The following is a 24,309-nucleotide window of genomic DNA, read 5'->3' as shown; positions in this document are numbered from 1 at the left end:
ATCTTCACCGCTTTCTCACGCAGTGGTATGCGTGTGTTTACAGACATTTGGTGGGAGTCCAGAAATGTCTTACTTCTCGACACTCCTATCTGTCTGAGACGGAAACGCGCCGCGGCGCAGCACACGACTCACTCTCGAATTCTTTCCCGAGGAGGATGGAAGGACGCCCTTTCCTTTTGACAAACAGTCGCTTCTTCCAGTCTCTTTATCCATTTATTCTGTTCCTGGTCGCCTTTTCTCGAGTCTGAACTCCACCTTGCGAGAAACGTTTTTGCGTGAGCTGCGGCCCAGAAGTCTCCTGCCCTCTGCGTCTTCCACACCTCTGCAAAAGGTACGTTTCCCCTCTGGCCATTGTTCTACGATCCTTTCAGCATTTCTGTCACCTAATTTCCTCTGCTTCCCGTGGTTGCATCCCCTGTTCTTCCAGTTCTCTCTGCCCTCTGTGCTTCTCCAGTTTCAAGCGTCCTCCGCGCTTTCCTGTTTGCCTCGCTGTTCCTCTTTCTCCTGGGGTTCTCTGACTTCCGTCTCTGTTTGTCCTCCGTCTCCCATGTTTCTCTGCTTTCCGTGTTTGTGCGAGCTCTCCAGCCCCTCCACTCGTCACCGGTTTTCGTGACTGCATGTCTGAGTTTTTTGAGAGCGCATTCTCTGACGACCCCGCTGTTGACCACACTTTTCTCTGCCTATCTCGCTGACTTCAGTTTTTTAAAAAAACTCTTTTTTCCGTGCATGTTGACTTGTCTGTGTGAATCTTCAGCGCCATGCGGTCTGACGGCTCTGCTTCGGACCACTCTTCCTCTCCGGCGCTGGCTTCCTCTGCACACCCTGCCTCGCTCGCAGGATCGCAGCTGCCTCCAGGGGCCTCCTTCGCGTCGTCTCTCGCCTTTCCGTCCTTCGCCTCGCGGGGCCTCTCCCCCGCGCTGCTCGCCTCTGGCGCTCTGCAGCAGCACCACCAGGCGGCTGCGAGCGCCGCGATCTCGCTTCCACTTCACCTCCTGCGCCTCCAGCAAAGCGCCTTGGCCAAGCAGCAGGCGCTCGCGGCTGCGCCCAGACAGCCTGGCGCACTGTCTGCGCTTCTGCATGCAAACCGCGTGCCGCAAACAGTATCGCAGCGAGAGGTGCAGGAGGCGCCTGGAGGCGGAGCGGCTCCCGAGAAAGTCCACTGGGTTCAGGTGAGGAAGACGCGAAGGCGAACAAGCGATGTGGGCGCCGTTTACCTGGTGTTCCGTTTGAATTCGTTTTTTTTTCACTCTCCGTGGGGGCGGTAGGGACAACCTTTCGAGGGTTCACTCTCAAACCAGCTCATAGGCCAATGTGGAATCGACTAGAGCCACCCAGTTCTCTTTTCAAGGCGTCTTTTCCTCGTGTCTGCAGTGCGACCGATGCGACAAGTGGCGGGTGGCTCCGTTTGAAATCAACGCGTCGACTTGGGTGTGTGCCCAGAACACCTGGGACCCGCGCTTCGCCTCCTGCAGTGCGCCGGAGGAGACGAACGTCGAGGCGGAGTCTTCCTCAGACGACGGACCCCCTCAAGACGCAACTCAGGGCTTCCAAGCGGCTCTGAGGGGCGCAGGTGTCTCCGCCGGTGCTGCACCTGCGGGGCCTAGCCTGGGGCCTGGAAAGGTGAAAGGTGGCCAGGCAGTGCCGGCGAGCAAGTCATGCGCAGCGCGCGGGAAGAAGGCGAAGGGGGCGCCGGCTGTATGTGTAGCCGGAGCGAGCCCGCCGGCTGCGAAGAAGGGCCGCGGCCGCAAGGCCTCGCCGGGAGGAGACGGCGGTTCGCGACCCGCGAAGGAGTCTGTCGCACCGCAGGCCGGACCTTCAGTCGTGGACCTCAGCTCGGCGGCGTCCGCGCTGATGGCAGCTGGACTCCCCTTCTCGGCGCTTCAGCACGCACAGACGCAGCAGCTGCTCCAGCACCCGCTCCTCGCTTCTGGGGCTCTTCAGGGGGCGAGCGGTGCCGGACTCCGCGAGGCCCGCGCCGGCTTGGCGCTGCAGCAGCTGCAGGGTCAGCGACTCCTCCAACAGATTCACTCGTACGCGCAGGGCGGCGCGACGCCTGCGTTCGTTGGTGCCCCGAACAGCACGCAACTCGTCCTCGAACACTGGGTTCAGTGTGACTCGTGCAACAAGTGGCGCCGCGCCCCCGCAGAGATCAAAAGCGACAAGTGGTTCTGCTGTATGAACACCTGGGCTCCCCAGTTCGCCTCCTGCGACGCACCTGAGGAGCCCGACCCCGAAGCAGGTGCGGAGGCGGCGCAGGTCGCCAAGGAGACGCCTGGCGGGGGCGGCGCGAGACGCGACGACGGCGAGGCCAGCCGGGGGACTGCGCGGGGCGCCCAGAAGAGACAGCGGAGTGCCTCGGGTCTCGGTGCAGGGGCAGCGAAGACAAAGGCGAAAGCAAAGGCGAAGACAGAGAAGGCCGACGCTGGCGGGGTTCCTCAGGGCGCTCTCGAAGCCGACCAACTCGACACCCTCGAGAAACCAGATGCCGTTTCTGAAAAAGAGCATCCTGCCTCGGTCGAGGGTGCCAAGTCTCGCCTCCCCGGCGCCGCGCTCTCGCAGACGTCGTTCGCCGTCGCTTCCCGCGCCGCACTCCAGACTGGACAACGTGTTGTCTCTGGCCCTTTGGGCGACATCCCCGACATCTCGCGCTCTTCAGCAACTGTCACTTCTTCCCTTCCTTCTTTGCCTACGTCTCTTTCTTCTCTCTCCTCGCAGTCGTCGCTGCCTCCGGCGCCGGTCCCTGGGTCGGGGCGCAGTGGCAGCGCTGGGGGTTTCGCGGGGCGGACTGTGGAGGGGAAGCCACTGAAGTGGCACCAGTGTACGAGTTGCAGCAAATGGCGGCGAGTGCCTGAAGAAGCGGTGTTCAAGAACGACCGATTCTGCTGCTACATGAACGTTTGGTCGGCTGCGCATGCGTCGTGCGCCGCGCCGCAGGAGCCCTGGCAAGCGCCCGCGCCTGGAGACCCCTCTGGAGCCCCGGCGCCGCGTGAGGGTCTCTCGGAGACGTTCTCGACGCTCGCGCATGCAGTTCAGAACTCGCACGAGGCTGGGCGTACCGAGTCTCCAGGACTGCCTGGGACCGACCCTGCGCTCCCCTTTCCGACCGGCCATCTGAATCCGCAACAGCGCTTGCAACTTCTCCTCCAACTCCAAAGTTCGGGAGCCAACTTAGGCGCCCTCAGCCTCGCGGGCCACCCAACCGCGGCCCGTGTCGGGGACAAGGGCGCAGACGCCGCGAAACCTGCAGCCGCGGACTCTCAAGTGGATGAGACGGAGAAGAAGGCGGAAGAGAAGGAAGAGGAGGAGAAAGATGAAGAGGAGCAAAAAGAAGAGGAGAAGGAGCAGAAGGAAGAGGAGGGGAAGGAGAACGAATCAGATAATGACTCAAGCGATGAAGAACAGGACGATGAGCCGTCGCAGGGTGGAAGCGGGGCGGCGGGAGGGACGGGCGGCTCTGGGGGCGACGCGCCGTCGGGCGGTGAGGCTTCGGAGAAGCGAGAGGGGGGAGACGACAACAAAGGAGAAGACAGCGGGAAGACTGCGGGTGAGGAGCACGAAAACAACGAATATGTGGAGGAGCGAGTGGGCGTTGAGGAGACGGGAAGCGAGGCAACGAATTCCTCGCACGATCTGCGGCCAGAGCTTCAGGACAACTGCTCCAGTCCGACCTCTCAACGTCCTCTCCAGATGGGGACGGGTCACCTGACTCCGATCTCTCCCCTTCCTGCTCTGGCGTCTCCACTGTCTCCGCCTCTGCGTTCGCCGTCAGTGTCTGTTTCGCGGTTGTTCTCTCTGGGGGCCGCTCCGTCTGCACGCCTGCCTCGCAGCCCGCGCTCATTGTCTCGACTCTTGTCTCTCGAGGACGATGTATGCGGAAGAAGAGCAGCCGACTTGTCTCCTGGCGACGAGGACGCCGCAGCGCCTTCGACACCCTCGACTGAGGCGTCTGCAGTTTCGAGTGGACAGGGTGTTCGCGTCGAGTGGACTCAAGGCAAAGTCGATTTCGCTTCTGTAGAGGCGCTCGCAGATGGGGATTCGTCCCCAAAGGCACGACACCCTGCCTGGTCCGTGTTCGACGACAGGGAACTTGGCAGGGAAACTCGTGGAGCAGAGACACACAAAACAGCCGGCCTACCGTCCTCGCACTTTTCTTGGTTTCGGTCTTCTTCGGCGCTAGCCTCTTCGCCTACTCTGTCGCCGTCGCGGTCTCCGTCTCTCTCTCCTGCAGTCTCTCTGTCCCTGTCTTCTCCCTCTCTCTCCTCTCCCTCTCTCTCTTTACGTTCTCTTTCTTCGCGTTGTCTCCAATCTGGCGCTTGTCTCTCTTCTCCGGTGCTTCCCGTTTCCTGTCGCCTGCCGCCCTTAACAGCTCTTCTTTCTCAGCAAGAGGAAAGAAGCGAGGGGAGGGTCGTCGAGTGCTTGTTTTCAGCGTAGAAAACTTTCTTCTCGGACTGGGAAGACAGCAGAGGAACTGGCGAAGAACAGAGGCCGTTCGGGGGTTCAAGAAAAACGATGGTACTTTTTCTTGGACAGGTCTCTGGTCTCTGGGGAATGAGAAGAGAGCACAGGGAGTGACGCGTAGACTTTGCGAGCTGTTGCCTGAGCAGCTGGCGCGAGACAGTGAAGGCTTTTTGCGCAGTGTCCGCAAACGTGTCTCTGAAGATGCAGTCGAGACACCCGTGTGAATTTATGTTTTATGTTCGCGAATGCACAAGATCAAATCCTGATGTGTGATTAGATGAAAGCAAGGACTGTCCACAGCTCTGTACTTGCCGTGTCGAACTCGTGGCGAGACGCGCAGGTAGATGTGCTGAGTGCTCAAGTAGATGCGTAGACGTGCCTGTGTTGATTATGCTCACTTTTGTGTAGTCTTGTCTTTGTTTTCTTGAGAGGGAAAAGCGACTGAAGAAGCGAGCCTAGAGACGGACAGTCGTGCAGGGAGTATCCACTTTGCATGCTCGTGAAAAGAGCCAACGGGTGTACCGACAGAGGTGCCAGTTCTGTCATGAGCCGTGGGGTAGCGCACTTTCTTTTGTCGCTCTACAAGCACCTCAACGTGGGAATTTTCGTCAACGCCGCATGCTTACGCGGACTTGCGCCAAGACTCTTGACTTCGGCAGACGCGAACTTCTTTTCAGGAGCACTCGCTTCGTGTCTCGTTTCCAGCATCCACGACGGATGAAACTGACTCTGCACAAGAGAGTCGTGACAGTTTAGCAGGGAAACGCAGGCGACATCCCGAGATGGAGACAAGAGAAAGAAAATAACCAGCGTGACACGGAAAAAACTCTTCAAAGCTGGACGTCTCAACAGTTATGCTACCCGAACGTATATATCGATATAAGTGTGTATGAATGGATGTATGCTTACCGGAGGCACTGTAGGATCGAGTTCAAGGGGGCTGTTCTGTCTCTCGCTCTGCCTCAGAGTTTGTGTTTTCCCGCAGCCTGTCTGCGCTCCAAATAACCGAGACGGAAACCGAGTGCGCGTTTGAATGCCACCGGATTTTATCGGTGCCCTGAATCTCAATTTATCGTCTTCATAGTCGAAATAACATTTGCACATAGACAGTTACACGTATCACTCTCACATCTACTTTAAGTTCATCTTGTGCATTTGCTAGCGTTCTACATCTAGAAAAGTAGCAGCAGAATGGGAGTTTAGGATGTTGCGTCCTAGAGCCTTTCGCAGTGTGCTCAGTGACACCTCATTAAAAGTCTTCTCTCCAGGATGTGTCTGAAAACACAGCGTCAGAATGCGTCCTCAGTTTAAGATTCCTTTGTTTACAGCTTGCATCATACACATGTTGGTTTTTCGAAATAGACATCGGATACCACTGCACTGGATCCACTAGACGTGGTTGTCATGAGTGGTCACCACACAACAACCGTAGTCAGGCGGAGAGTTGCGGTCACGACGCCCGAATGAAAGCTGCGATCTCTCGAGGTGCTGCGGCTATTTTAACATCTGCTGCCCAACGCTAAACGTGAATTCGAATTGGGGACGAGCATGACGGGCATTTTCAGCGGAAAAAGTGAAAGACAGCCCGAAGAAGCGCAGGCTTGCCACTGCATGAATCGCAACCCTGGTAAGAATCTTGCCAGCCGTGTGTTTCCTCGTGGAAAGACTGAGATCGTGAGCATCCTAGTACAGAAACAAACTCAGCACGCCTGCAGTTGGTGTGTCTGTGTTGCGTGGAACTGGTTCTTTCGCTTGCTAAGGCCTTCACTCGAAGTGACGCGTGCACACGGGAGAGCGGTTTACCACGGTGTGATCCGTGTGTCGGACGGTGGAAAAGCCGCACACGGACTGAAGGGTTCTGCTGACGAGCTTTGGCATTCTGTTCTGGCGCGACAGTGCTGTAGCTGAATGAACAGGTCGAGGAAAGGCAGGTTCTTTCCTCTGACACTCGAGTATGTGGTCGACAGTTCTTGGCGCGGCGCAGAGGAACCCCGCCGGTTCTCGTGTCATTCTGTAGTTCACACAATCGCGAACAAGAACGCATTTCCCCCGTTGGCTTGGCACCTGTTTAGTATCTGAGTGAACGGTTTTTACGCCTGGGAAAAAAGTAAGAGCGGACAATACTCGACTCTTCCTTAGTTTCATCTTCAGAATGCGCCGGCGCGCCTTCCCCCTCCGACGCATGTGGCCGTCAGCCACGAAGTCCTCGGGTGTACATACAGTCGACGCCGGAACTAGCCAGACACCAAACCTGCGTTGCAGGCTGTTTGGCACCTCAGGGGTCGGTCGTTCGGGAAAACGGCGGGAAACGCGTGGTCGTCCAGACGTTTTCTTTTTCGCAGTCTCTGGCAGTCGGCTAAATGAGTGCTTTTGCGAAGGCCGCGCGGAAAAGGCGACGAATCGCCGACGATATACAGCCGTCTTCCCCTCAAACTCGATGCTGCGTCCGGCGTGGCGCGCGCATGCAGCAGGCTGCCGCTTGGCTTGTCTCCCCTTCTTCCCGGAATTAACTGCTTCCAGAATCGGAGAGTCTGCGCTGTCAGGAACGTCCAGAGAGCAGGGGAACGGAGACGTGGATCGCGAGTTTCTACTCGTGTACCGAAGACCGCGACTTGTTGACTTTGTGTGCGTCGCAAACCGTTGAAAGAGCTGAAATGGAGGGTCAGTAAACAGCATGCCATCGCACACGGCGCGCAACGGCGAGGGAAAGCAACGAGTGCAGCCTCCTCTGTGTTTCGCGGCTGCCTATCGCGTCCACTTTGCTTTTCTTCCGTTGTTTGTGTTTCGAGGGTTCAATGAAACGCGCTGTCAACGCACTTACCCTTCCCTCAGAAGCGCCGTCCCGCCACCGCGTTAGCCCGCAACTGCAGACTTTCGCAGCTGGCCAGCCTTCTAACAACGCGCAAGTCTCTTCCGGCTTCACGGCCTCCTGACCAACACAGGGAAGGCGACTACCGCAGAGACTGTCAGGTGGAAATCATGCCGTCTGTACAACTGGTAGAAGTTTCGCGCGAAAACTGTGAGCGTGCAATCGCTGTCCCTTGGAGGCGAAGCCTGTGCAGGTCTGCGTCAGCTCTTTTCTTTTGCTGTGCATCCCTACTACAGGCGCTCTGACCTCGCTTCTGCCGCGTGACGCGCGGCCTTTGTTTCAAGCTGTCGCCAATAGCGAAGCTGGAGAGACACCCATCTTACGCGTCGACTAGTCGTTTCGGCTCCCCTCCTTGGACTTCACCCGATCTTCAAGGTGTCTGTATTCTGCCGAATCAAAACTCCACCGTGTTAATATGGGTTCGAGGAAACTCAGTACTTTTTCTACGACTCTAACCTCGGACTCCAATACCTACTCCAGTGCCGCTTCTCGGAGAGACTCTGAATTGCACCCGCAGGCTGTATGCGTCCAGTTGCTTCCGCGCAAGACTGCGTGTGCATTTGCACCACTGCGAAGAAAGGGAAACCTGCGTGTATAGGCATGCTACGGAGTCAGGTGTCAAACCAGTGTTTCTTCCAGAGTGCTTCTGCAGGTCTCTCGTGCTGCGTCCGCTTCTGAGAACCTCGGGAGAGACAGAACGATTGTTGGAGGGTGGGGCGCGGAGAACAGAGAAACAGGGGAGACAATGCTTGGACCGACGGATAGGGGAGAAACGAAAAATGAGCTCTTCTCTGTAATAAGAAAGACACCACAGGTTGTCAGTTTGTGAGAAGGCGTCGACATTCACTCGTTTCTCGTTCCGCTGTTTCCTCTTTTTTTCTTCCCACCTGTGGTGTTTCTCTCGTTGCCTCTGTCTCCTCTTTGCATGAGAACACGCAGTCATCTCTGCCTTTTTTTGTGACCATCTCATCTTCTCCTCCCAGGACTGCCTCTCGTCCCTCTCTCACTTTCTCCGCTCTCCCGGCACCCACGCGCCTCACTGTACAGTTTCCGCGTCGGAGCCCGCCTCAGACTGTACGTACAGCTCCGTCCACTGGAGAGATCCGAGCGACATAGGTTGAAGAGGTCGCGGCATCCATCTGACACACACACAGCCACAGGAAACGCGAAGCAGGCCGCTCGGAGCGAATCTTCGAAAGAGACAAAGAAAAGAGACGCATCCGAGAAAAGGCGCAGAAGCGGCGCAGGACGATGGTTCGTTCGGCTCTCCACGGGTCACCCTCGACGAACGGCTTTCGGCCGCAGCTCGAGTGAGAGACAGCGGGGCAGAAATGCTGACGCAGGCGGCGACGAGGAGACAGAAGAGGAGAGAGAGGAGGCGAGAGAAAAGAGGCGAGAGGAGAGGCGTTCCGTGGAGCGTCTTTCCTCTCATTCGGCACATCTGAGAGAGCAAGCCGTTTCTGTGTCGAGAATGTGTGACGTGATTTCCCCTGAAGGGCGCGGGGGCGAGAAGAGCGGCGGCGCAGAGGCGTCTGCGCCTGTCTCCGAGGAGCAGAAGGAAGTGTGGTGTGGTGAGGAAAGCCAAAGGGGCGCCGCATGCAGAGCCGGAGAACGAGAAGAAGGCGGGAAGGCTCGTTCGCACCAGCTGCGGAGAGATGCGTCTCCGTTTCATCCCTCCTTCGCGTCGTGCTTCGCCTCTACGTGCGCGGTGTCGCATGCAGCCTCGCCTGGCGACGCCTCGTTGGCCTCTGGCTTCTTCTCCTCTCTGTCTCCGAGGCGCTTGCTCTCTCGCACTTGGCAGGCGCCGGGAAGACAGAGCTGCGGACCTTCTCCGGGGCTTCACCGCAGCTTGTCAGAATCGCCCCTCACCTCAGAGAAGACGTTGGGGAGGTCGTGCGGTCTGCCTCACGTCTCTGCTTCATTTGAGACCTCTCCCGGAGAGAGTTCTGCGTTCGATTCCGCATGTCGAGAAGTGGGTGTCTCGCCTTCGTTTGCGAGTTCTCTTTCCTTCTTCTCGGTCCACTCGCACACCGCGGCACCGCTGGAGAGCTCCGGCTCGCACTCGCAGCTGCCGCCTCATGCACACGAGGCGCCTGCGACCTTCGCCTCCCTCCTCCGCTCCTCCTCCCTTCCACCTTCTTTCGCCGAGTCCCAGACTGGCTCGCCGTTCTTCCTGCCTCCTGCAAGTTCGCACGCGGCTGCGCAGGTAGTCCCGGGCGGCTCCGAGTTCGACGGCGTATGTACACCCGAATGCAGGTTCTTTGTGCCGGGGTCGCCGGACTTCGGGGCGGTGGCGTGGACTGACGGCGCCGGAGAGGCCGCAGCGAAAGAGGACGCTGGTCTGCGCGACTCTGGGCAAGGGGAAGCAGTGCAAGCGGCTCTCTACTCTTCGCTTGACGCCCAAAGGTCCTGGGCGGAAGACGAAGGTGGAGAGTCGGCGTTCTGCGAACCCCCAGAAGAGGCTGGACGCCTCGGTCCACGCGACGTTGACGCGTTCTTTTGCGCTTGGTGTCCGTCCTTCCCGACGCCGTACGGCGACCAGTCCTTCTTGCCGGAAGGGGAGGCACCTGTCGCTTCTTTTGAGGAGTTTGGATATGAGAAAAGCGATAACGAGGAGGGACAATCGTTCTCGTCTTTTGGGAACCGTGTAGCCGTCGCCCCGACTCTCCTCCACGTTTACGCGTCTTCTCCTGGGACTGCCTCGTGCTCCCTGTCTCCCTCACACACCCGGACAGACGCGCCAGTGCGTCGACGCGATCCCTCTCCTTCGACAACGCCTTCTTTCTCTCAGACGGTTTCTTCTCCGTTCTCGGTTTATCGTCCGCCCACCGCGTCTGCGGCGCCTGCGCCGTTCACGTCTGCTGTCGAGTATCTTGACGCACAGGGTGTCTATACACTGGACGACGGCGTGCACAGCGAGGGCAGGGCGTTTTCTGTTCCTCGAGCGAGCGGCGAAGGCTCGGTCCATGCATCTCCTGCGTTGGTGTGGGGGACAGGGGCGTCGAGGGGGGGTCGCGCTCTCTCGGCTTCTGCGCCTTCTTGGGAGGAGCTGCAAAGAGGAGCTTTGCGGCAGAGTTTTGAGGAGACGGCGTCGACAGAGACGACAGGCGAAACTCATCGAGAGGACAAGAAGCTTTCCTCGCAGCTCTGCTCTCGCGCTTCGCCGTTCTACCCCGCGTCTTCTCGCTTCCTCTACGCAGATGCTTCCCTGCCTCTCTCTGGCGCTTCGCTTGCCTCTGCCTCTGTTTCTGCCGCTGCGTCGTTCCCTTTGCATGCAGAGATTGCATGCTCAGGGGAGACGGAGAGGCTGCGGAAGCCCTTTCAGTTTTCTCCGTACTCCTCGCCGTTTTCTCCCTCCGCCCCGTCTGGGGTGTCACTACAGAGGAGAAACCAAGACCGAACCCCCCGAGGAGACCTCACTGTTGCGTTTCCGGAGTCTGCAGGACGGCGGTCGCCTTTGAACGGAGACTCGTTCGAAAATGCAAGCACTGAGTCTTTTGAGACAGGTGTTATGTCTCAGACGCTGTTTCTCACAAAGCCTCGAATTCGCTGTTCTTCTTTTTCTCAATCTTCTTCGTTAGCTTCCTCGTCCCCCTCTCCGTTCTCTGCGTCGTCGTTCTCGTCTTCTCTTTCTTCGACGTCTCCCGCGTTCTCTCCTTCGTCTGCGTCGTCGTTCTCTTCTTCTCTTTCTTCGACGTCTCCCGCGTTCTCTCCTTCGTCTGCGGCATCGTTCTCTTCTTCTCTTTCTTCGACGTCTCCCGCGTTCTCTCCGTCGTCTGCGGCATCGTTCTCGTCTTCTCTTTCTTCGACGTCTCCCGCGTTCTCTCCTTCGTCTGCGGCATCGTTCTCTTCTTCTCTTTCTTCGACGTCTCCCGCGTTCTCTCCTTCGTCTGCGGCATCGTTCTCTTCTTCTCTTTCTTCGACGTCTCCCGCGTTCTCTCCTTCGTCTGCGGCATCGTTCTCTTCTTCTCTTTCGTCGACGTCTCCCGCGTTCTCTCCTTCGTCTGCGGCATCGTTCTCTTCTTCTCTTTCTTCGACGTCTCCCGCGTTCTCTCCTTCGTCTGCGGCATCGTTCTCTTCTTCTCTTTCTTCGACGTCTCCTGCGTTCTCTCCTTCGTCTGCGGCATCGTTCTCTTCTTCTCTTTCTTCGACGTCTCCCGCGTTCTCTCCTTCGTCTGCGTCGTCGCTCTCTTCTTCTCTCTCTTCTTCAGCTCCCGCATTCTCCTCGTTCTCTGCATCGTCGTTCTCGTCTTCTCTCTCTTCTTCAGCTCCTGCCTTCTCTCCCTGTTCTGCTTGGGCTTCGTCGTCCTTCGCCGCGCTGGAGGATGCCTTCTCGACTTCGCCTATGCACGCAAAGGGGGGTGGGTCTCCGCAGCCGCGAGCCGGGAGAGAAGGAACGCGAGGCGCCTGGGGAGTCCGGAGCCTGCGCTTCTACGAAGACATTGCCCTTGTCCTTTCTTCCCTCTCTTCGGCTTCGGAAGACGAGACCAGCGATGAGCTTATCTCGAACGGCGACGGGTCGCAAGAGGGCGCAGAGTCGGAAGGAGCAGACGAAGAGGAAACGAGTGAGGCACGTTCACAGTGCATCCAAACTGAAGAGACATTTTCGCGTGTGACTGTGGGGATGGAGGAAAGAGATCTACCCACTCGCGCTTCTTAGGTGTGTCTCAGCGAGGCCGAGGAAAGGCTGGTCTCAGACTCTCTGTTCCTTCTCGTAGGTTGAGCGGACGCAGGGAAAAAGCGTGATCCAGCTCTTTGGTAGAGTCACAGTCTCACTCCTTTTCAAGCGCCCCCCCCCCCCAGTCCGGCTGGAAGAAGACACCTTAAAAGCGAAAACCTGCTTTCAAGAAAGAGAAGACGAACACAGAGAAGAGGCGTCCAAGAAGGAAGTGGGCAGTAGGAATAGAAGAAAGGAAAGCCGAAAGCATCTGCCTCAAAAAAGGAGAAAAAAGGGAAGGATGCGGAGGGTTGTCTCCTTTCAGCGTTGTCGTCGTGGGGCATGGTCACGCATCGAGTTTCGTTTCCTCTCCTATTTGCAGTCGACTGGTCGTCGTTCCTCATCGGTTGCGTTTTCGTTTTTCTTGCGCACTTGCAGAAGAGACGCGTTCCTTGCCTCGCGTTCCTCACGTGAGAAAGACGCAGCTTTCGCCGCGATCTTCGAAACCGGGACATCGGCCTTCTTCTTCTTTCCTCGTTCCTCCGCTCGCGGCTTCCTCCTGTTCGTGTCCTTCCTCTCCTTCTCTCTGTTCTTCTTCTCCTTCTCTCGCTTGCTCTTCTCTCGCTTGCTCTTCTCTCGCTTCGTCTTCCCTTTCTCCTTCTCTCGCCCGTTCTCTCCCGTGTTCTCCGACTTTGTTTATGCGTGCGCATGCACCGGATGCTTCTTCAACCTCTCCGTCTTTGCGAGTTGCGGGGAGAGCAGGGCAGAAACGAGAGAGGCAGGCGATTCCTTGGCGCTTCATGAATTTCCCGGTATGGCCGCCTGAGAGCCGAGCGTGGGCGCGAGAGATCCGAGAGGCCCACCTGCCGCGGCTGCTCAATCCGACGGCCTTTGCAGGAATCGAGAAATCCGGAAAAACCGAACGCGACTTCGTCCACGCAGTCGCCCAAGCCGTCTTCTTCGCCCCCCTCTTGAAAGGCGTGCTCGCCAGACACCAGGTGAGTGCGACGCAGACGCAGAGAGAGAGAACAGGAGAGAGAGCAGATGGAAGGAGAGAGAACAGGAGAGAGAGCGGACGGAAGGAGAGAGAACAAGCGAGAGAGCAGACGGAAGGAGAGGGAGGGAAGTAAGTGGGGGAGGGATGGGGAAAAAGCGGGAGAAGAGTGAGGAGAACAACAGAGGAAGATATATGAAAGAGAACGGACGAGTAGGAGAATCAATCTTATGTTTGTTTTCTGATTGACTGTGGAGAAGAGAGAATATTGTTCCGACCCCACGCTGTCTGCGCTCTGTTCAGTGCGATCGCCATGCGTGCGTTGCATGCGAGCTCGGCTTTCTTCTTCACATGCTCGACCTGGCTCGGTACGAGACACACTGTCTTCTCCCGTTTTTAGAACTTTAGAGGACTCTGCCGTCGTCTCTTGCCTTTCGGCATCCTTCTTTGCAGATCCGCACCTACATGGAGCTCTCTGTCATGTTGCGTCTGTGCGATCGCTGCGAGTTCTTCTCCTCCTACGTTGTGCCTCTGTGGCGTTCCTCAGTCTGTGTTCGTCGCCTTTTCTTTCCCTAAGCTTTCTCTTCTCGTCTTGTGGCGCCCATGGCCTCTGCATGTCCGTGTGTCGCGCTTCTTCTCTCTTTCGTCTCCTCTTCTTCCTCTTCACCCTTCCGCGCAGTGAGGTTCACATGAGGCTCGGCAGAAGTCGTTCGTAGCAGCCGCGGATGACCTCCGTACTCCAGAGAGTCTCAAGTCGCGAAGGTGACGGTCCTGAAACGCACACAGAACTGAGCCTCAGGCCGTGGAACGCCTCCAACCAGAGAAGACTGTGAATGCCTCTGCGTCGGTCGCTCTGTCTCTCTTTTTCGCTTGCCCGCTTCTCGGCCTCGCCATAGGTCAGTTCTCTCGCCGTTCATGTTTTTCTGAGGCGCTGAGGTCGGTGGAAGCGCCACTGAAAGCTGGCAGGTGGAAACGACGGCGAGAGCAGTCTTCTTCTGTTCTCGGAACGTGTGAGAACTTGTCAAGGTTTCTGCGTTCCTCTGTCGCCCAGGAAGGAAGAAGATCCTTTCCGACGCGTTTGTCAAAGCACGAATCTCCAGCGGCTTTTGAGAGACTTGCCTCGCATGCGACGCGCGCGCGTCTTCCACTCTTGTTTCCCTTCTGATGGAAACGAAGTTGCTCGAGGTGAGGAGAAACAGCGAACAGTCGAGGCGAGACAAAGACGATTCGAGTTTTCAAGTTGCCGCACGTCCGGCCGAGCCGCGGATTCATTCTAAGCCACAAGCAAACGTCTCCTACCGTCTTCGTAGTTCATGACTCAAAGGTGTAGATGCATCTATCGCATGCATCAATATATAGAGATACATACAGGTGTATGTATTTATATATATATATATATATATGCATCTGCGTACTTCTGTGTGAACTTGAATATGCGTACACAGGTGTATTTACGGACGTGCACGTACATTCTATATATACCTACACCCACATGCAACGATATAAAACCATACATACGTAGACACATATTCATATATATATATATATATATGCATGTATATATATATATATATAGAGAGAGAGAGAGAGATATATATATAGTGTTTCTGTGCTCCTGTGTGGGTGAGAGGGACTGGGGCAGGTGCTTGGAAGTACTGTTTTCTTTGCTTAGTTCGGAGACCCCCAGCGCATGCGCTCATGCCGCGTTTGTAAATATTTGAGAGTACCTGTGCATCCGCGTATCTCGGGGAGAAGCTGCTAGGTGAGCAGATCGGTTTGATTCCGGGCGTCTGGAGTTTCCTCTTCCAAGCAAGTGCTCTCCTTCCCGTCAACGTTCGGGTGTACAAACACCCGACATGAGGCAGACTGTGCTGACTGTCGCTTGTTCAGAGGTTTCCGTAGGCGAATATGTTCGCTCCCGTGGTCTGCAACGAGGTAACGCTGAAGCGTATTCAGAGTTACGGTTGAATGTAGTGCAGCTCAAGCTTGTGCGCCTTGTTCATAGATTCTCACCTGAATTTGTTTCTCTGAAACGATTCCGAGGTTTCTCTGCATGTTCCTCACGTAGGCACTTTTTCTGCACTGGCACGAAGAACGCGCATCTTCTGCGGTCTCCTTCTCGAACATCTTCACGAAGACCTGAAGGATAGTTCCTCTCAAGTCGCGTCTTCTTTTTCTTCTCCTATCGATTTCCTTTTTCACCTGCGAGACACTCCGGGATCTAGTGCCGAACGGGGAGACGAGGTCGACGTCGCCTCTGAATTCTTCCTCCCGCTTCGATATCCTCACAAAGAAATATCGGAAACAAGCTGTTCGTCATCCTCTTCTCTCTCTTGTTCTTCCTCCGCTGCTGCCTCGTTTTCCTCTTGTTCGAGTACGGACCCTGGAGACGCTCCGAGGTCACCTGCTTCGTCGCTTTCCTTTGCGCAGGTGTTGGAGCACTCACTGCGAGTCTACGGCGTGAGGAAGAGGGAGACGAAGCGACAGAGAGAGAGCGTTCCGTGCGCAGGAAGCTCAGACGGAGGCCTCCGCGAAGAGGCCGCTGCCGTCAGTGCCTCGAGCAGAGACACGGTGACTGGAGAAGAAAGGAGCGTCCGAGAAGAGAAGAGAAGTCGAGAACAAGACATCGGTGGGCGCGAAACGAGAAACGGAGAAGAAAAGGAACAAGACGAGTCCCCTCTGTCGGCGTATCCACCCTTGCTTTTCATCGATTCAAACCTCGAGAGCGAAGCGGACGCCGCCCACTGGCGTGCGCGAGTCCGAGGAAGAAGGGCGCCGCGAGGTGTATGTACACCTGAGGAAGCGGCTCGAGAGGGAGGAGAAGAAGGGAAGCGCAGTCGACCTGCGTTCCTGTGCGAAGAGTTCTGGGTGAAGCTTCAGTCGTCGGGAGAAGCCGGAGAAACCGAGGTGAGTTCGCGAGCCACTCAGGAGTCACTTTTGCCTGGAAGAAGAGTGTGCCGAAGAAAGGAAGGAAAAGTGTCAGATTCCAGTTTCCTGCTGGTACTCGTCTTCGTTTCGAGGCTGAGAGAGAAATCAGTTCTCTTCTTCTGGTCGCGCCAGGCTGTCTCGAGCAACAGTATGGAATGTCGGAAGTAGAACGCCTCAGTCGGAATAAAGGAACCTCTGTCTGATTCTGTTGGCCATCTCTCTCAGTGACGCCGTGTGTACACTGCAAGAGCATGTCCAAGTACGCAGATGCAGGGAGGGTGTATGTACACTGCGCACGCATGCGCATATACAGTGGGCGGTCCAAAGAGAAGGAGGGAAAAGACTGACTCGAGGAAATCGTGTTTTCGTGGATTTGCGTCCAACTTTGTGCGGGTCTTCAGACACTCCCTCGAGTGCGACAGGAGCGTTTCCCTGGAGCAGTCCACTATGTTCTCTCAGCTGTTTTATTCTGCGTTCGCTCTCCACATTCCTTCGCGTCGTCGCCTCCTCGACGAAAGTCCGTCTCCCTTGGTCCAGGCTGTCTTCCTCTCGACTCTGTCTCTCACACTCGAGAGGCGCTCTCTCCTCCACCTTTGGTCACCTCAAGCGTGTCTTCTTCTTTCGCTCTCTCTTCTTCTTCTTTGCCGCTTTCTCCTTCCTTTTCTTTTTCTACGACTCCCTCTTCCACGTCTCAGCCTTCTCTCCCGTCTCCGTTTTCGTTTGCGGTTGCCTGGTCCTCTGCTGCGTCAGTGCGTCGTTCCTCCTCTTCCTCTGCGTTTTCTTCTTCTCGGTCTGCGTCCTCGCCGCTGCTTCCGTCTGGGGCGCCGCTGTCAGCGCCTCTCTTCCTCTCTTCTCCGGGAGTCTCTGCGTCGCACGCGTGTCTCTCGAGTTCTACAGGAGAGCAGTCGAACGCGAGAAGAAGTGAAGAGAGGTTGTCTGGGTCGCACGCAAGTTGCAGAACTCGTGGACGCCAGGCGGCAGCGAGCAGCGAGGAAGCGAGAGAAGTCACAGGCGGCCAGGCAAAAGGAAATTCGCGTCCGGCAGACCCGAGGGAGGCCGAGGAAGAACGACTGCTTCTCTTCGTGAGGTCAGCAGGCGAAAAGGAAAGTGGCGAGCTGCGCGTCCTCGCAGAGTCCGGAGACACCGCTCCAGCAAGCATGCGACTGGGAGTGACGGGGACGGGGAAGTAGAGAGAGTGGACTGTCAACAAAATCCGAACGTTAAGAGAGAAGGGAAGGACAGCCAAAAAGACTGAGAGAGTGAGGGCAACAGAAGCACGGACGCTCGCGTTCTCGCGCCCGAGTGAAGAGAGAAGAGAGAAGAGCGAGGGATACAGCAGACACGGCGGCCGGTGCACAGAAGAAGAGAAGGGTGTTTGCGAAGAGAAAAAAGAACAGGCGCGTTCCAAACTTTCGTGACGCAAACAAAAACGCGAACTTGTGAAGAAGACAAGAGAGGTGAACATGAAACTTGTCCTGGGTTTCTGTGCCAGTGACGGTGAGAAACATACAGAGGCAAAGCAAGTCAGACATGTTGAAAGGGACTCGTGAGAATTTTATCTGGACACACGCCGCAGAAAGTGTCTATGGATTCTCTACGCTTCACATGGAATTACGAGTTTCCATGCTGTATCAACGTCGTTTCCACGTGGTGTATCTACACTAGACGCTCGACCTGTGTTCTCCTTTTCTTCTTTCTGTTTTCTGGAACAGGGTGCCGGAGTCGTACCTGGAAACGCATGATGTTTCCCCCAGTGGCGGACCTGACGAGTTCGACGAGACACGCGGGGATTCTTCTTCTTCCTCTTCGTTGTCGAAGGTATCTCTGGGCATGTCAGGTGTCTGTACAGCCCACGCGAGAGGCGAGAGGTCGCAAGCAGGACGCACAGAGGCGGGAAGAGCAGTGGACGCGAAGATCTCACAGTGGGGAGAAGGCGAAGAAGGAGATTTGGATGCGAGCGGAGGAGAAGAGAGAGTGGTGCTGGAAAAAACTTCAAGCTGTGGGGCAGGTCGTCTCTCTCTGAACCGTGGAGGCGATAACGACAAGGCGAGAAAAGAGGGCAAGGAGGAGGAAAGAGAAGAGGAGCGCTGCACAGCTGCTTGGTCGGAGAGGAGGAAACATAGTTCAAAGGGAACCAGGTGGCTGTTGATTAATGACCATGTTCTCGCGTACGTGAAGGAGACGACTGTGCTGGATTTCTCGCGGTCCTGGAAGCTCCCTGTTCTCCTCCAGTTCACTCGCAGAGACTGTCTCGACGCTTCTTCCGCGTCTTCTGGCGAGCTCCGAGAGGCGTCCAGAACGTGCGAAGGCGAGAAAGGAGACAGCTCGGGCTTCGCGGCCTCCTCAGTAGACTCGGAAGGCCGTTCGACGTATCGCCGTTTTTTTGGAGAAAGCGGCTGCCGACGGGAAGCAGCGGACGCGCTGAGAGAGACGACGTCAAGAGCAGGAAGAACGGAGAAACCAGGCAGGTTGGAGGAACCCGAGGAACTTTTCGCGTCTTCTGTCGCTTTTCACCTCTTCCAGGCGGACGAAAACATTTCTCTCCGTCCGCTCGCTGCCAAAACACCCACGACGTTCCTGCCTCTGAGTAAGCGCGGAGACACCTCGCTCCCCTTTCGAACGAAGCTGCGCAGAAGAAGAGACGCAAAACGGGGTAGAGAGAAGGAGAAAAGTTCGAGAGAGAAGGAGAAACGCCTCCGGACTGCAGTTGTCTTTTCTGCGGGGGGAACTCGGTGGAAAGAGGTGAACCTTCAGGTCTTTCCTTTGTTTCTGGTAACAGATGCAAGTCTGCGTAGATTCGTGCGACCGACTTCACTCCTTGGGCGCGGCACCTCTGTGGCTTTGCGGTCGAGTCGTCAGGCGTCTTGTGATTTTTTTTCCAAAGCCGAGTTGATGAGACTCTGAGACCCGTATACGGATGCGTCCGCAGCACAGGTTGAAGCAGAAGTTCACTCTGCTTCCAGAAGTCGATGGTGCTCAGTTACCTTTCTTTCGCCTTCTTTTCTTGCTGCAGCACACGACGAGCTGGTGGCTCTTCAACGCCGGAAAGCGTCACCCTCCACTACACATTTTGGCGGCAATACACGTAGGGGAAACGATTTTTCGTCTCCAGCTTTCTCGTCCTCTTCTTCGACTCCTTCTGCTTCTGCTCTCTCTTCGTCTACTTCTCCTGCTTCTTCTCCGTCTTCTTCTGCGTCTTCGCCCTCTGCCTCTCCCGCGTCTTCTGCTTCTTCGTCTCCTTCTTCTTCCTCTTGCTTCTTGTGCGGTCCCTCTTGCCTGAGGGTGGACGTGGAGCGAGACGGGAGTGCGAAGCGTCGAGGAACAGAAGGCCGCGCAGGGACAGAGGCAATCGAAGTGGCGAGGTGCAGTGTCTCTGCGGAGCGGCGTTTGCCGACCGCGGTAGGAGAGGCGGAGAAGATTGAGTTTAATGGAGAAGGGAGGGAGGGCAGCAACGCCAAGGACGAAGAGGAGCGACACACAGTGGAGCCCAGAGTGGAGGAAAAGAAGCGAGAGGCGAAGGGAGCAGCGACGAGCGCGAGAAAGACCGAGCACTCAGAGGATCTGTCGAGCAACGAAGAGGACGCATATGCACCTGTCTTCACCCCTCTGTTCTCCCCGGGAGTCTCTCCAGAAGGCAGAGACAGAGGGGCAGAGGAAAAGGAGAAGCCAATGGGCTGGTTGGTGGCCTTGGATGCGGAATTCGTTGCAGAAGACTTGGAGAAAGAAGAGGCTGTTCCGCTCGTGAATGAGTTCCATCGCGTGAAGCCTGTCTCTACACAGTCGCTGGCTCTTGCGAGGTAAAGGGAATTCAGGGAGGGACAGAGAGAAACCAAGCGAAGGAAACTCAGGCGAAACGCGAGCGAAAGGAACGAGAAAGACAGAGACAGAGGAAGACTTGTAAAGATATATAGAGAGAGAGCCAGAGAGAAACAGATATAGGTATCAGCTAGATATGGATCAGAGACAGAGACAGATAACAGATTCAGATAGAGATAGGTAGAGATCGGTAGAGAGAAATGGAGGGGAGGAAAAGCACAGAGAGAAGCAGAAGACGCGAGCAAAGGAAGCGAGACTCGAAACGAGATCTGAACGCGAGGGAAAAGATCAGCGACAGCGGGTCATAGGACAGTCTGTATCCAGCTGCTTGTCCTCTGCGGGGTGTACGTACACCTCAAAGGGTGTGCGTCGGCAGGAGAAGGTTTGAACTCTGGAGCCTCTCGACCTTGCCCCTCCTCCACTGTTCATCAGAATATTGTGTCTCAGGTGTGTGCGTGCTGCCGACTCGGCCGAGGATGCGGAGTGTATCTCCACATTGATGAGCAACAGACGAGTGTGGGGTTTCGTTCCCGTCTGCATGCAAAGTTCGAGTGCTTGCTGTCTGTCGTCTCCGTCATCAGAGTGAGTGTTCTTCGAGGAGAAGGCCCTCAGGCTGGTGTCCCCTTCATCGACCACTACGTCCATTTCAAAGTGGCGCCGAAGGATTACTTGACAAGGCAAGCGACGTTGCGAAACTCTGAACCGTAGACTCGGTTTTGTGCACAACAGAAAAGGCAGAGGGACGGGGGGGGGGGTCAGAGGGCGACAGAGTTCCATGCGAGAGAGAAGTAATCGATCTAAAAGAGTCCAAACACTCCGTCGAACCTCTCTGCACATTCACGCAGATTCATCTGGTGTGGAACAACACGGAAAGGTGACTTTTTCTTGTATGTCGGCGAGAGGGCCTTCCGCCGGATCGATTGGACTGACTCTCACCCCACAATCCGGACAAGGATGAATCAGATCCGTGTGTGCATCCAAGTTGATTCTCGGTCGTACGTCCTCTGGACATGCGAGACGAAGGTCCATGTGTGAAGCAAAGGGCACTGTGAGTTCTCGTCTGTCAGGCGGAGCCAAAGAAGCCTCCTCTTTTTCTGCTTCTGGACCAGCTCGGGAGAGTCTCTCTAGAATGCGGATCGATGTTCACTCTGAATACAGAGACACGTAAATACATGTGAAAAGTTGTATTTGTTTCAGTTATTTCACTTTTCAATTACATGCTCTGTCACAGGTAGGAGCATTTTGCCGTTCCAGAAGTAGGCGTTTTGTGTCTCCGCACGAGTGGTCCTCACAATGAACGAGAAGGCGTCTCTTCCGCGGCTGTCTCTCGCGGAGTGTCAAGACAGCTAGGCGACAAGTCGCATGTGTCTCCCTTTCCCTCAGATTCTCTGGACTTCGCCCGGGAGACTTGGATCTCCACGCTTCCCAGTTCTGGCTCTCCACAAAAAAAGCGATACACCAGAAACTCCGCTACCTCGTCGACGCTGGTTGTGTGTAAGCATCAAAACCTGCCTCCGCACACATACATACGTGCATACATACATACAAACATATATATATATATATGTATATATATATATATATATATTCGGCAAGATCAGGAGCACTTCTTAGTCCGATCTATGTTTGTCCATACACGTACGTGTGTCCTGTGCATGCGTATGTGCGCAGTATCAATATGCATGCATATATGTGTGTAGAGTTTTATAGGAGAGAACGACTTGTGTGTGAAGGTGGATGGCTGCATGTAAAGTGTGTGGAGATTGAGAAGGAAGCCAGAAGAGCATGGAAGGGACGCGCGAGAGGAGTGACGAGAGAGACCTCGATGTCGAGCGATGTTGTGCATCCGTGTCAAGCTTTTTGACGGTCTGCGTTTCAGCTTCGTTGGCCACGGGCTGTCCCAGGACTTTCGGATCATCAACTTGTTTGTACCTTCCTCTCAAATCATCGACACGGTGGAGCTCTTTCGTCTTCCCGGACGTCGCCTGCTCTCGCTGAAATTCCTCGCGGCGCACCTTCTCGACTTGCGGATTCAGCAGACAACCCACGACTCTGTCGAAGACGCGCGCTCTGCTCTCCTCCTCTACAGGTGAGGAAAAAGGGAATACGAAACAACGAGCTACGAACGCCTCTGGCAAAAGAGGCATGCGTGCACACACACATGCAAGAAAACACCTACGCACACAAATACATCTGTCTAAATAGTTATGTTTACACAGACAAATTTGCATTTACTTACACGCATACAGATTCATATTTGTATTTACGTACACCTCTATTTCGAGAAGTGCAGTCGTAAATATATACAGTTACAGGTGGTGTACATCTCCGTAGCGAAGAAGGCAAGTATCGTGGCGTCTAGACACCGCGTGGCTATGTAGATGTTAAGACTGATGTCGATTTTCTTGGCGAGCAAGAGGGGGAAAGCTGTGTTTCTGTGGGCCTCACCAGTCAGACGAGAAACTCCAGCCGTCTTCAAATGAAGATGTGGATCGATGCCAGCGCAAATAAGAAGACGCTCGGATGTGGATTTCTTTGGATTTCTGTGTTCTCCCTTTCTTTTTCCCGTACCTCTGTGAGGTCGCTCGACACATTTGTTTCCACTACGTTTCTGGCGCCGCTTTTCCTCCGTGGATGTGCACATCCGAGAAAGCCCACATTGCCCGCTTGTTTTCACCTCTCGTATTCTTCGAGGAAACTTGCCACGGTTGGTCTGAATCTTTCTCGTCTCTGTTGTACTTTCAGTCCCTCCTGGGGCTGTAACTTAACACGGGAAAGGTGTGAAAGCGTTGCGAAAGATGTTGTCAAAACGTTTTCCGCAGGCGTTACAACGAACTTCGACGAAACGGCACTTTGGAGCAATGCATTCAGCATCTCTACCGAATTGGCTATTCCACCAAGTGGAGTGTCCCCGACTCTCCAGCTGTCTTGCCTCTCTCTTTTCACTGCCCCTTTTCTTCTGCACACTCTTCTCTCCCTTCTTCTGTGTCTTTTCCTTCTTCTCTCCCGCTGTCCTCGTCCGGGCCTGTGTGCTCCCGACTCTCGCCGGAGGCTCTGCCGTTTGTGCTCCGCTGCGGAGCTGGCAGGCGGCAACAGTTGCCGTCTTCGCCTCCTGCCGTTGGACTGGAGAGAGAGGCAGAGGAGAAATAGCGCATTTCGGAAGGAGAGGGTGAAGCTACCAAAGACTGATGAGTGGGAGGAGAGAGGCGAGAAGAAGACAAGCAGCAGAGAGAAGAAAAGATGTGAGGGTGGTGCATGCGTCTTGAGGCGGGACAAGGCACCGAAGGTGAAGGAAAGGAAAAATAAGAGAACGGGAATATAGAGGAACAGCGAGTGATGCGCGGTTCGCGTCTGTGGTGCCTTGTCTCTCTGTCTAGAGCAGGCAGGCAGAGGGGTCTTAAAGCGGAGGAAAGGCCGGAGGGCAGGGAGGAGGATTGTAAGGGGTCTTTCGCATGTGAGACGCCGGCACTTGTCACGTTGACAGAACTGGTTGTCGGGGAAGAGAAACCAGGAACGGTTTGTGACACAGATGGAGAAAACACTGGTGGGGAAGCGGTTTTTGTATGCAGCTACGCAGCCCCTGTTCGCCGTGTAAGCAGATTGTGAGTGCAAAGTCCGCGGGAGCTTTGTCGGGTGTACAGGTACCATCAGGGCTATAGTTCCGAGGGAATACGTCACTTTAATACGCCAACGTTTCTCTTTAGACTCGCGTGAGCCTTTCTCCTACGAAGAACGAATACGCTCTTTTCCGGGGGCGGTGCGGCTTTTGTCAAAACCGGAGACAGGAAGAGGACAGGAAAAGGATGCGTAAACATGATAGACAGTGAGAAGGTAGCATGTCGACTTCTGGTTCTCTAAAATCATGCCAACGGCGAGAGGGGAGGTGTTTTCCAAGTTGGCGTCGACCATATGTAACCGAGTATCCGCTTAGATGCACAGATAGACAACCTCTGCAGTGACAGGAGCAGGATCTAGTGCGGATGTACAACAGACGCTCTCCTTACAGGATGCAATTCATACGCTGTGAAACACACAACAGACCCATAGTTCCCGTTTACGATTCTTGTTTGTCCAAAACACGGCAATATCGTAGGAAAAGACGGGGGTGTTCTAACTACAAGAAACCACGATCAGGATCACGCGGGGCGTGGTCACGCGTGTGAAGCTTGTCTGCAGCCTTACTGGCCCTCTGTCTCAATGACAGAAATGCTAGTCATGCCAGGATTGTTTATCAGCCTCAGGTTGTTGTAGAAGCCAAGTGATAACAAAAATACTGACACCTGACGCGTGTGCCGGAGGCTGTTTTGATGTTTGTTCTTTAGAACAGAGGAGAAACTGGGAACGAAGACAACCCAGAATGTTAACCCGCCGATGGCAATTAAGAACTCCTTCATTTACCGAACGCTCCACGCCGGAACAATTTGTGGAGCGAAACAGTCTCGAGTTGCACGCGAGGTGCATCTTTGTCCCGTGACGGTATATTCCACATGAGAACGCCGACGCTGGATTTTCAATACGTGTTACTGCCAAATCTTTGGTACTCAAGCGCTAATAACCCTAACACCCGTGCAGCGTTTGTTTCTGAAT

At 55.4% G+C, this 24,309-nt stretch overlaps 2 protein-coding genes across 2 annotated transcripts; both read left to right on the top strand.

Moving 5' to 3' along the window:
* Window positions 1–758: 758 nt before the first annotated feature.
* On the top strand, window positions 759–4,431 carry TGME49_232370 (CW-type Zinc Finger protein; the record flags this gene model as incomplete). Its single annotated transcript, XM_002368066.1, has 2 exons — window positions 759–1,169; window positions 1,372–4,431. The coding sequence occupies 2 exons, from the start codon at window positions 759–761 to the stop codon at window positions 4,429–4,431; spliced, it is 3,471 nt and encodes a 1,156-aa protein (XP_002368107.1).
* A 4,367-nt stretch (window positions 4,432–8,798) lies between these two features.
* TGME49_232360 (exonuclease) lies at window positions 8,799–22,872 on the top strand (the record flags this gene model as incomplete). The annotated part of the gene is made up of 12 exons (XM_018780326.1): window positions 8,799–11,892; window positions 12,423–12,982; window positions 13,282–13,346; window positions 14,030–14,163; window positions 15,047–15,885; window positions 16,308–16,993; window positions 17,619–18,493; window positions 18,920–19,703; window positions 20,304–20,399; window positions 21,106–21,216; window positions 21,602–21,811; window positions 22,545–22,872. 12 exons carry the CDS (start codon window positions 8,799–8,801, stop codon window positions 22,870–22,872), a joined length of 7,782 nt encoding a protein of 2,593 aa, XP_018636816.1.
* Between the last annotated feature and the right edge of the window lie 1,437 nt (window positions 22,873–24,309).

Source organism: Toxoplasma gondii, chromosome VIII, assembly GCF_000006565.2.
Source record: "Toxoplasma gondii ME49 chromosome VIII, whole genome shotgun sequence".
NCBI lineage: Eukaryota > Apicomplexa > Conoidasida > Eucoccidiorida > Sarcocystidae > Toxoplasma > Toxoplasma gondii.
Note: the sequence above shows the minus strand (reverse complement) of the source record. Positions and strands in the feature narration are given on the sequence as shown.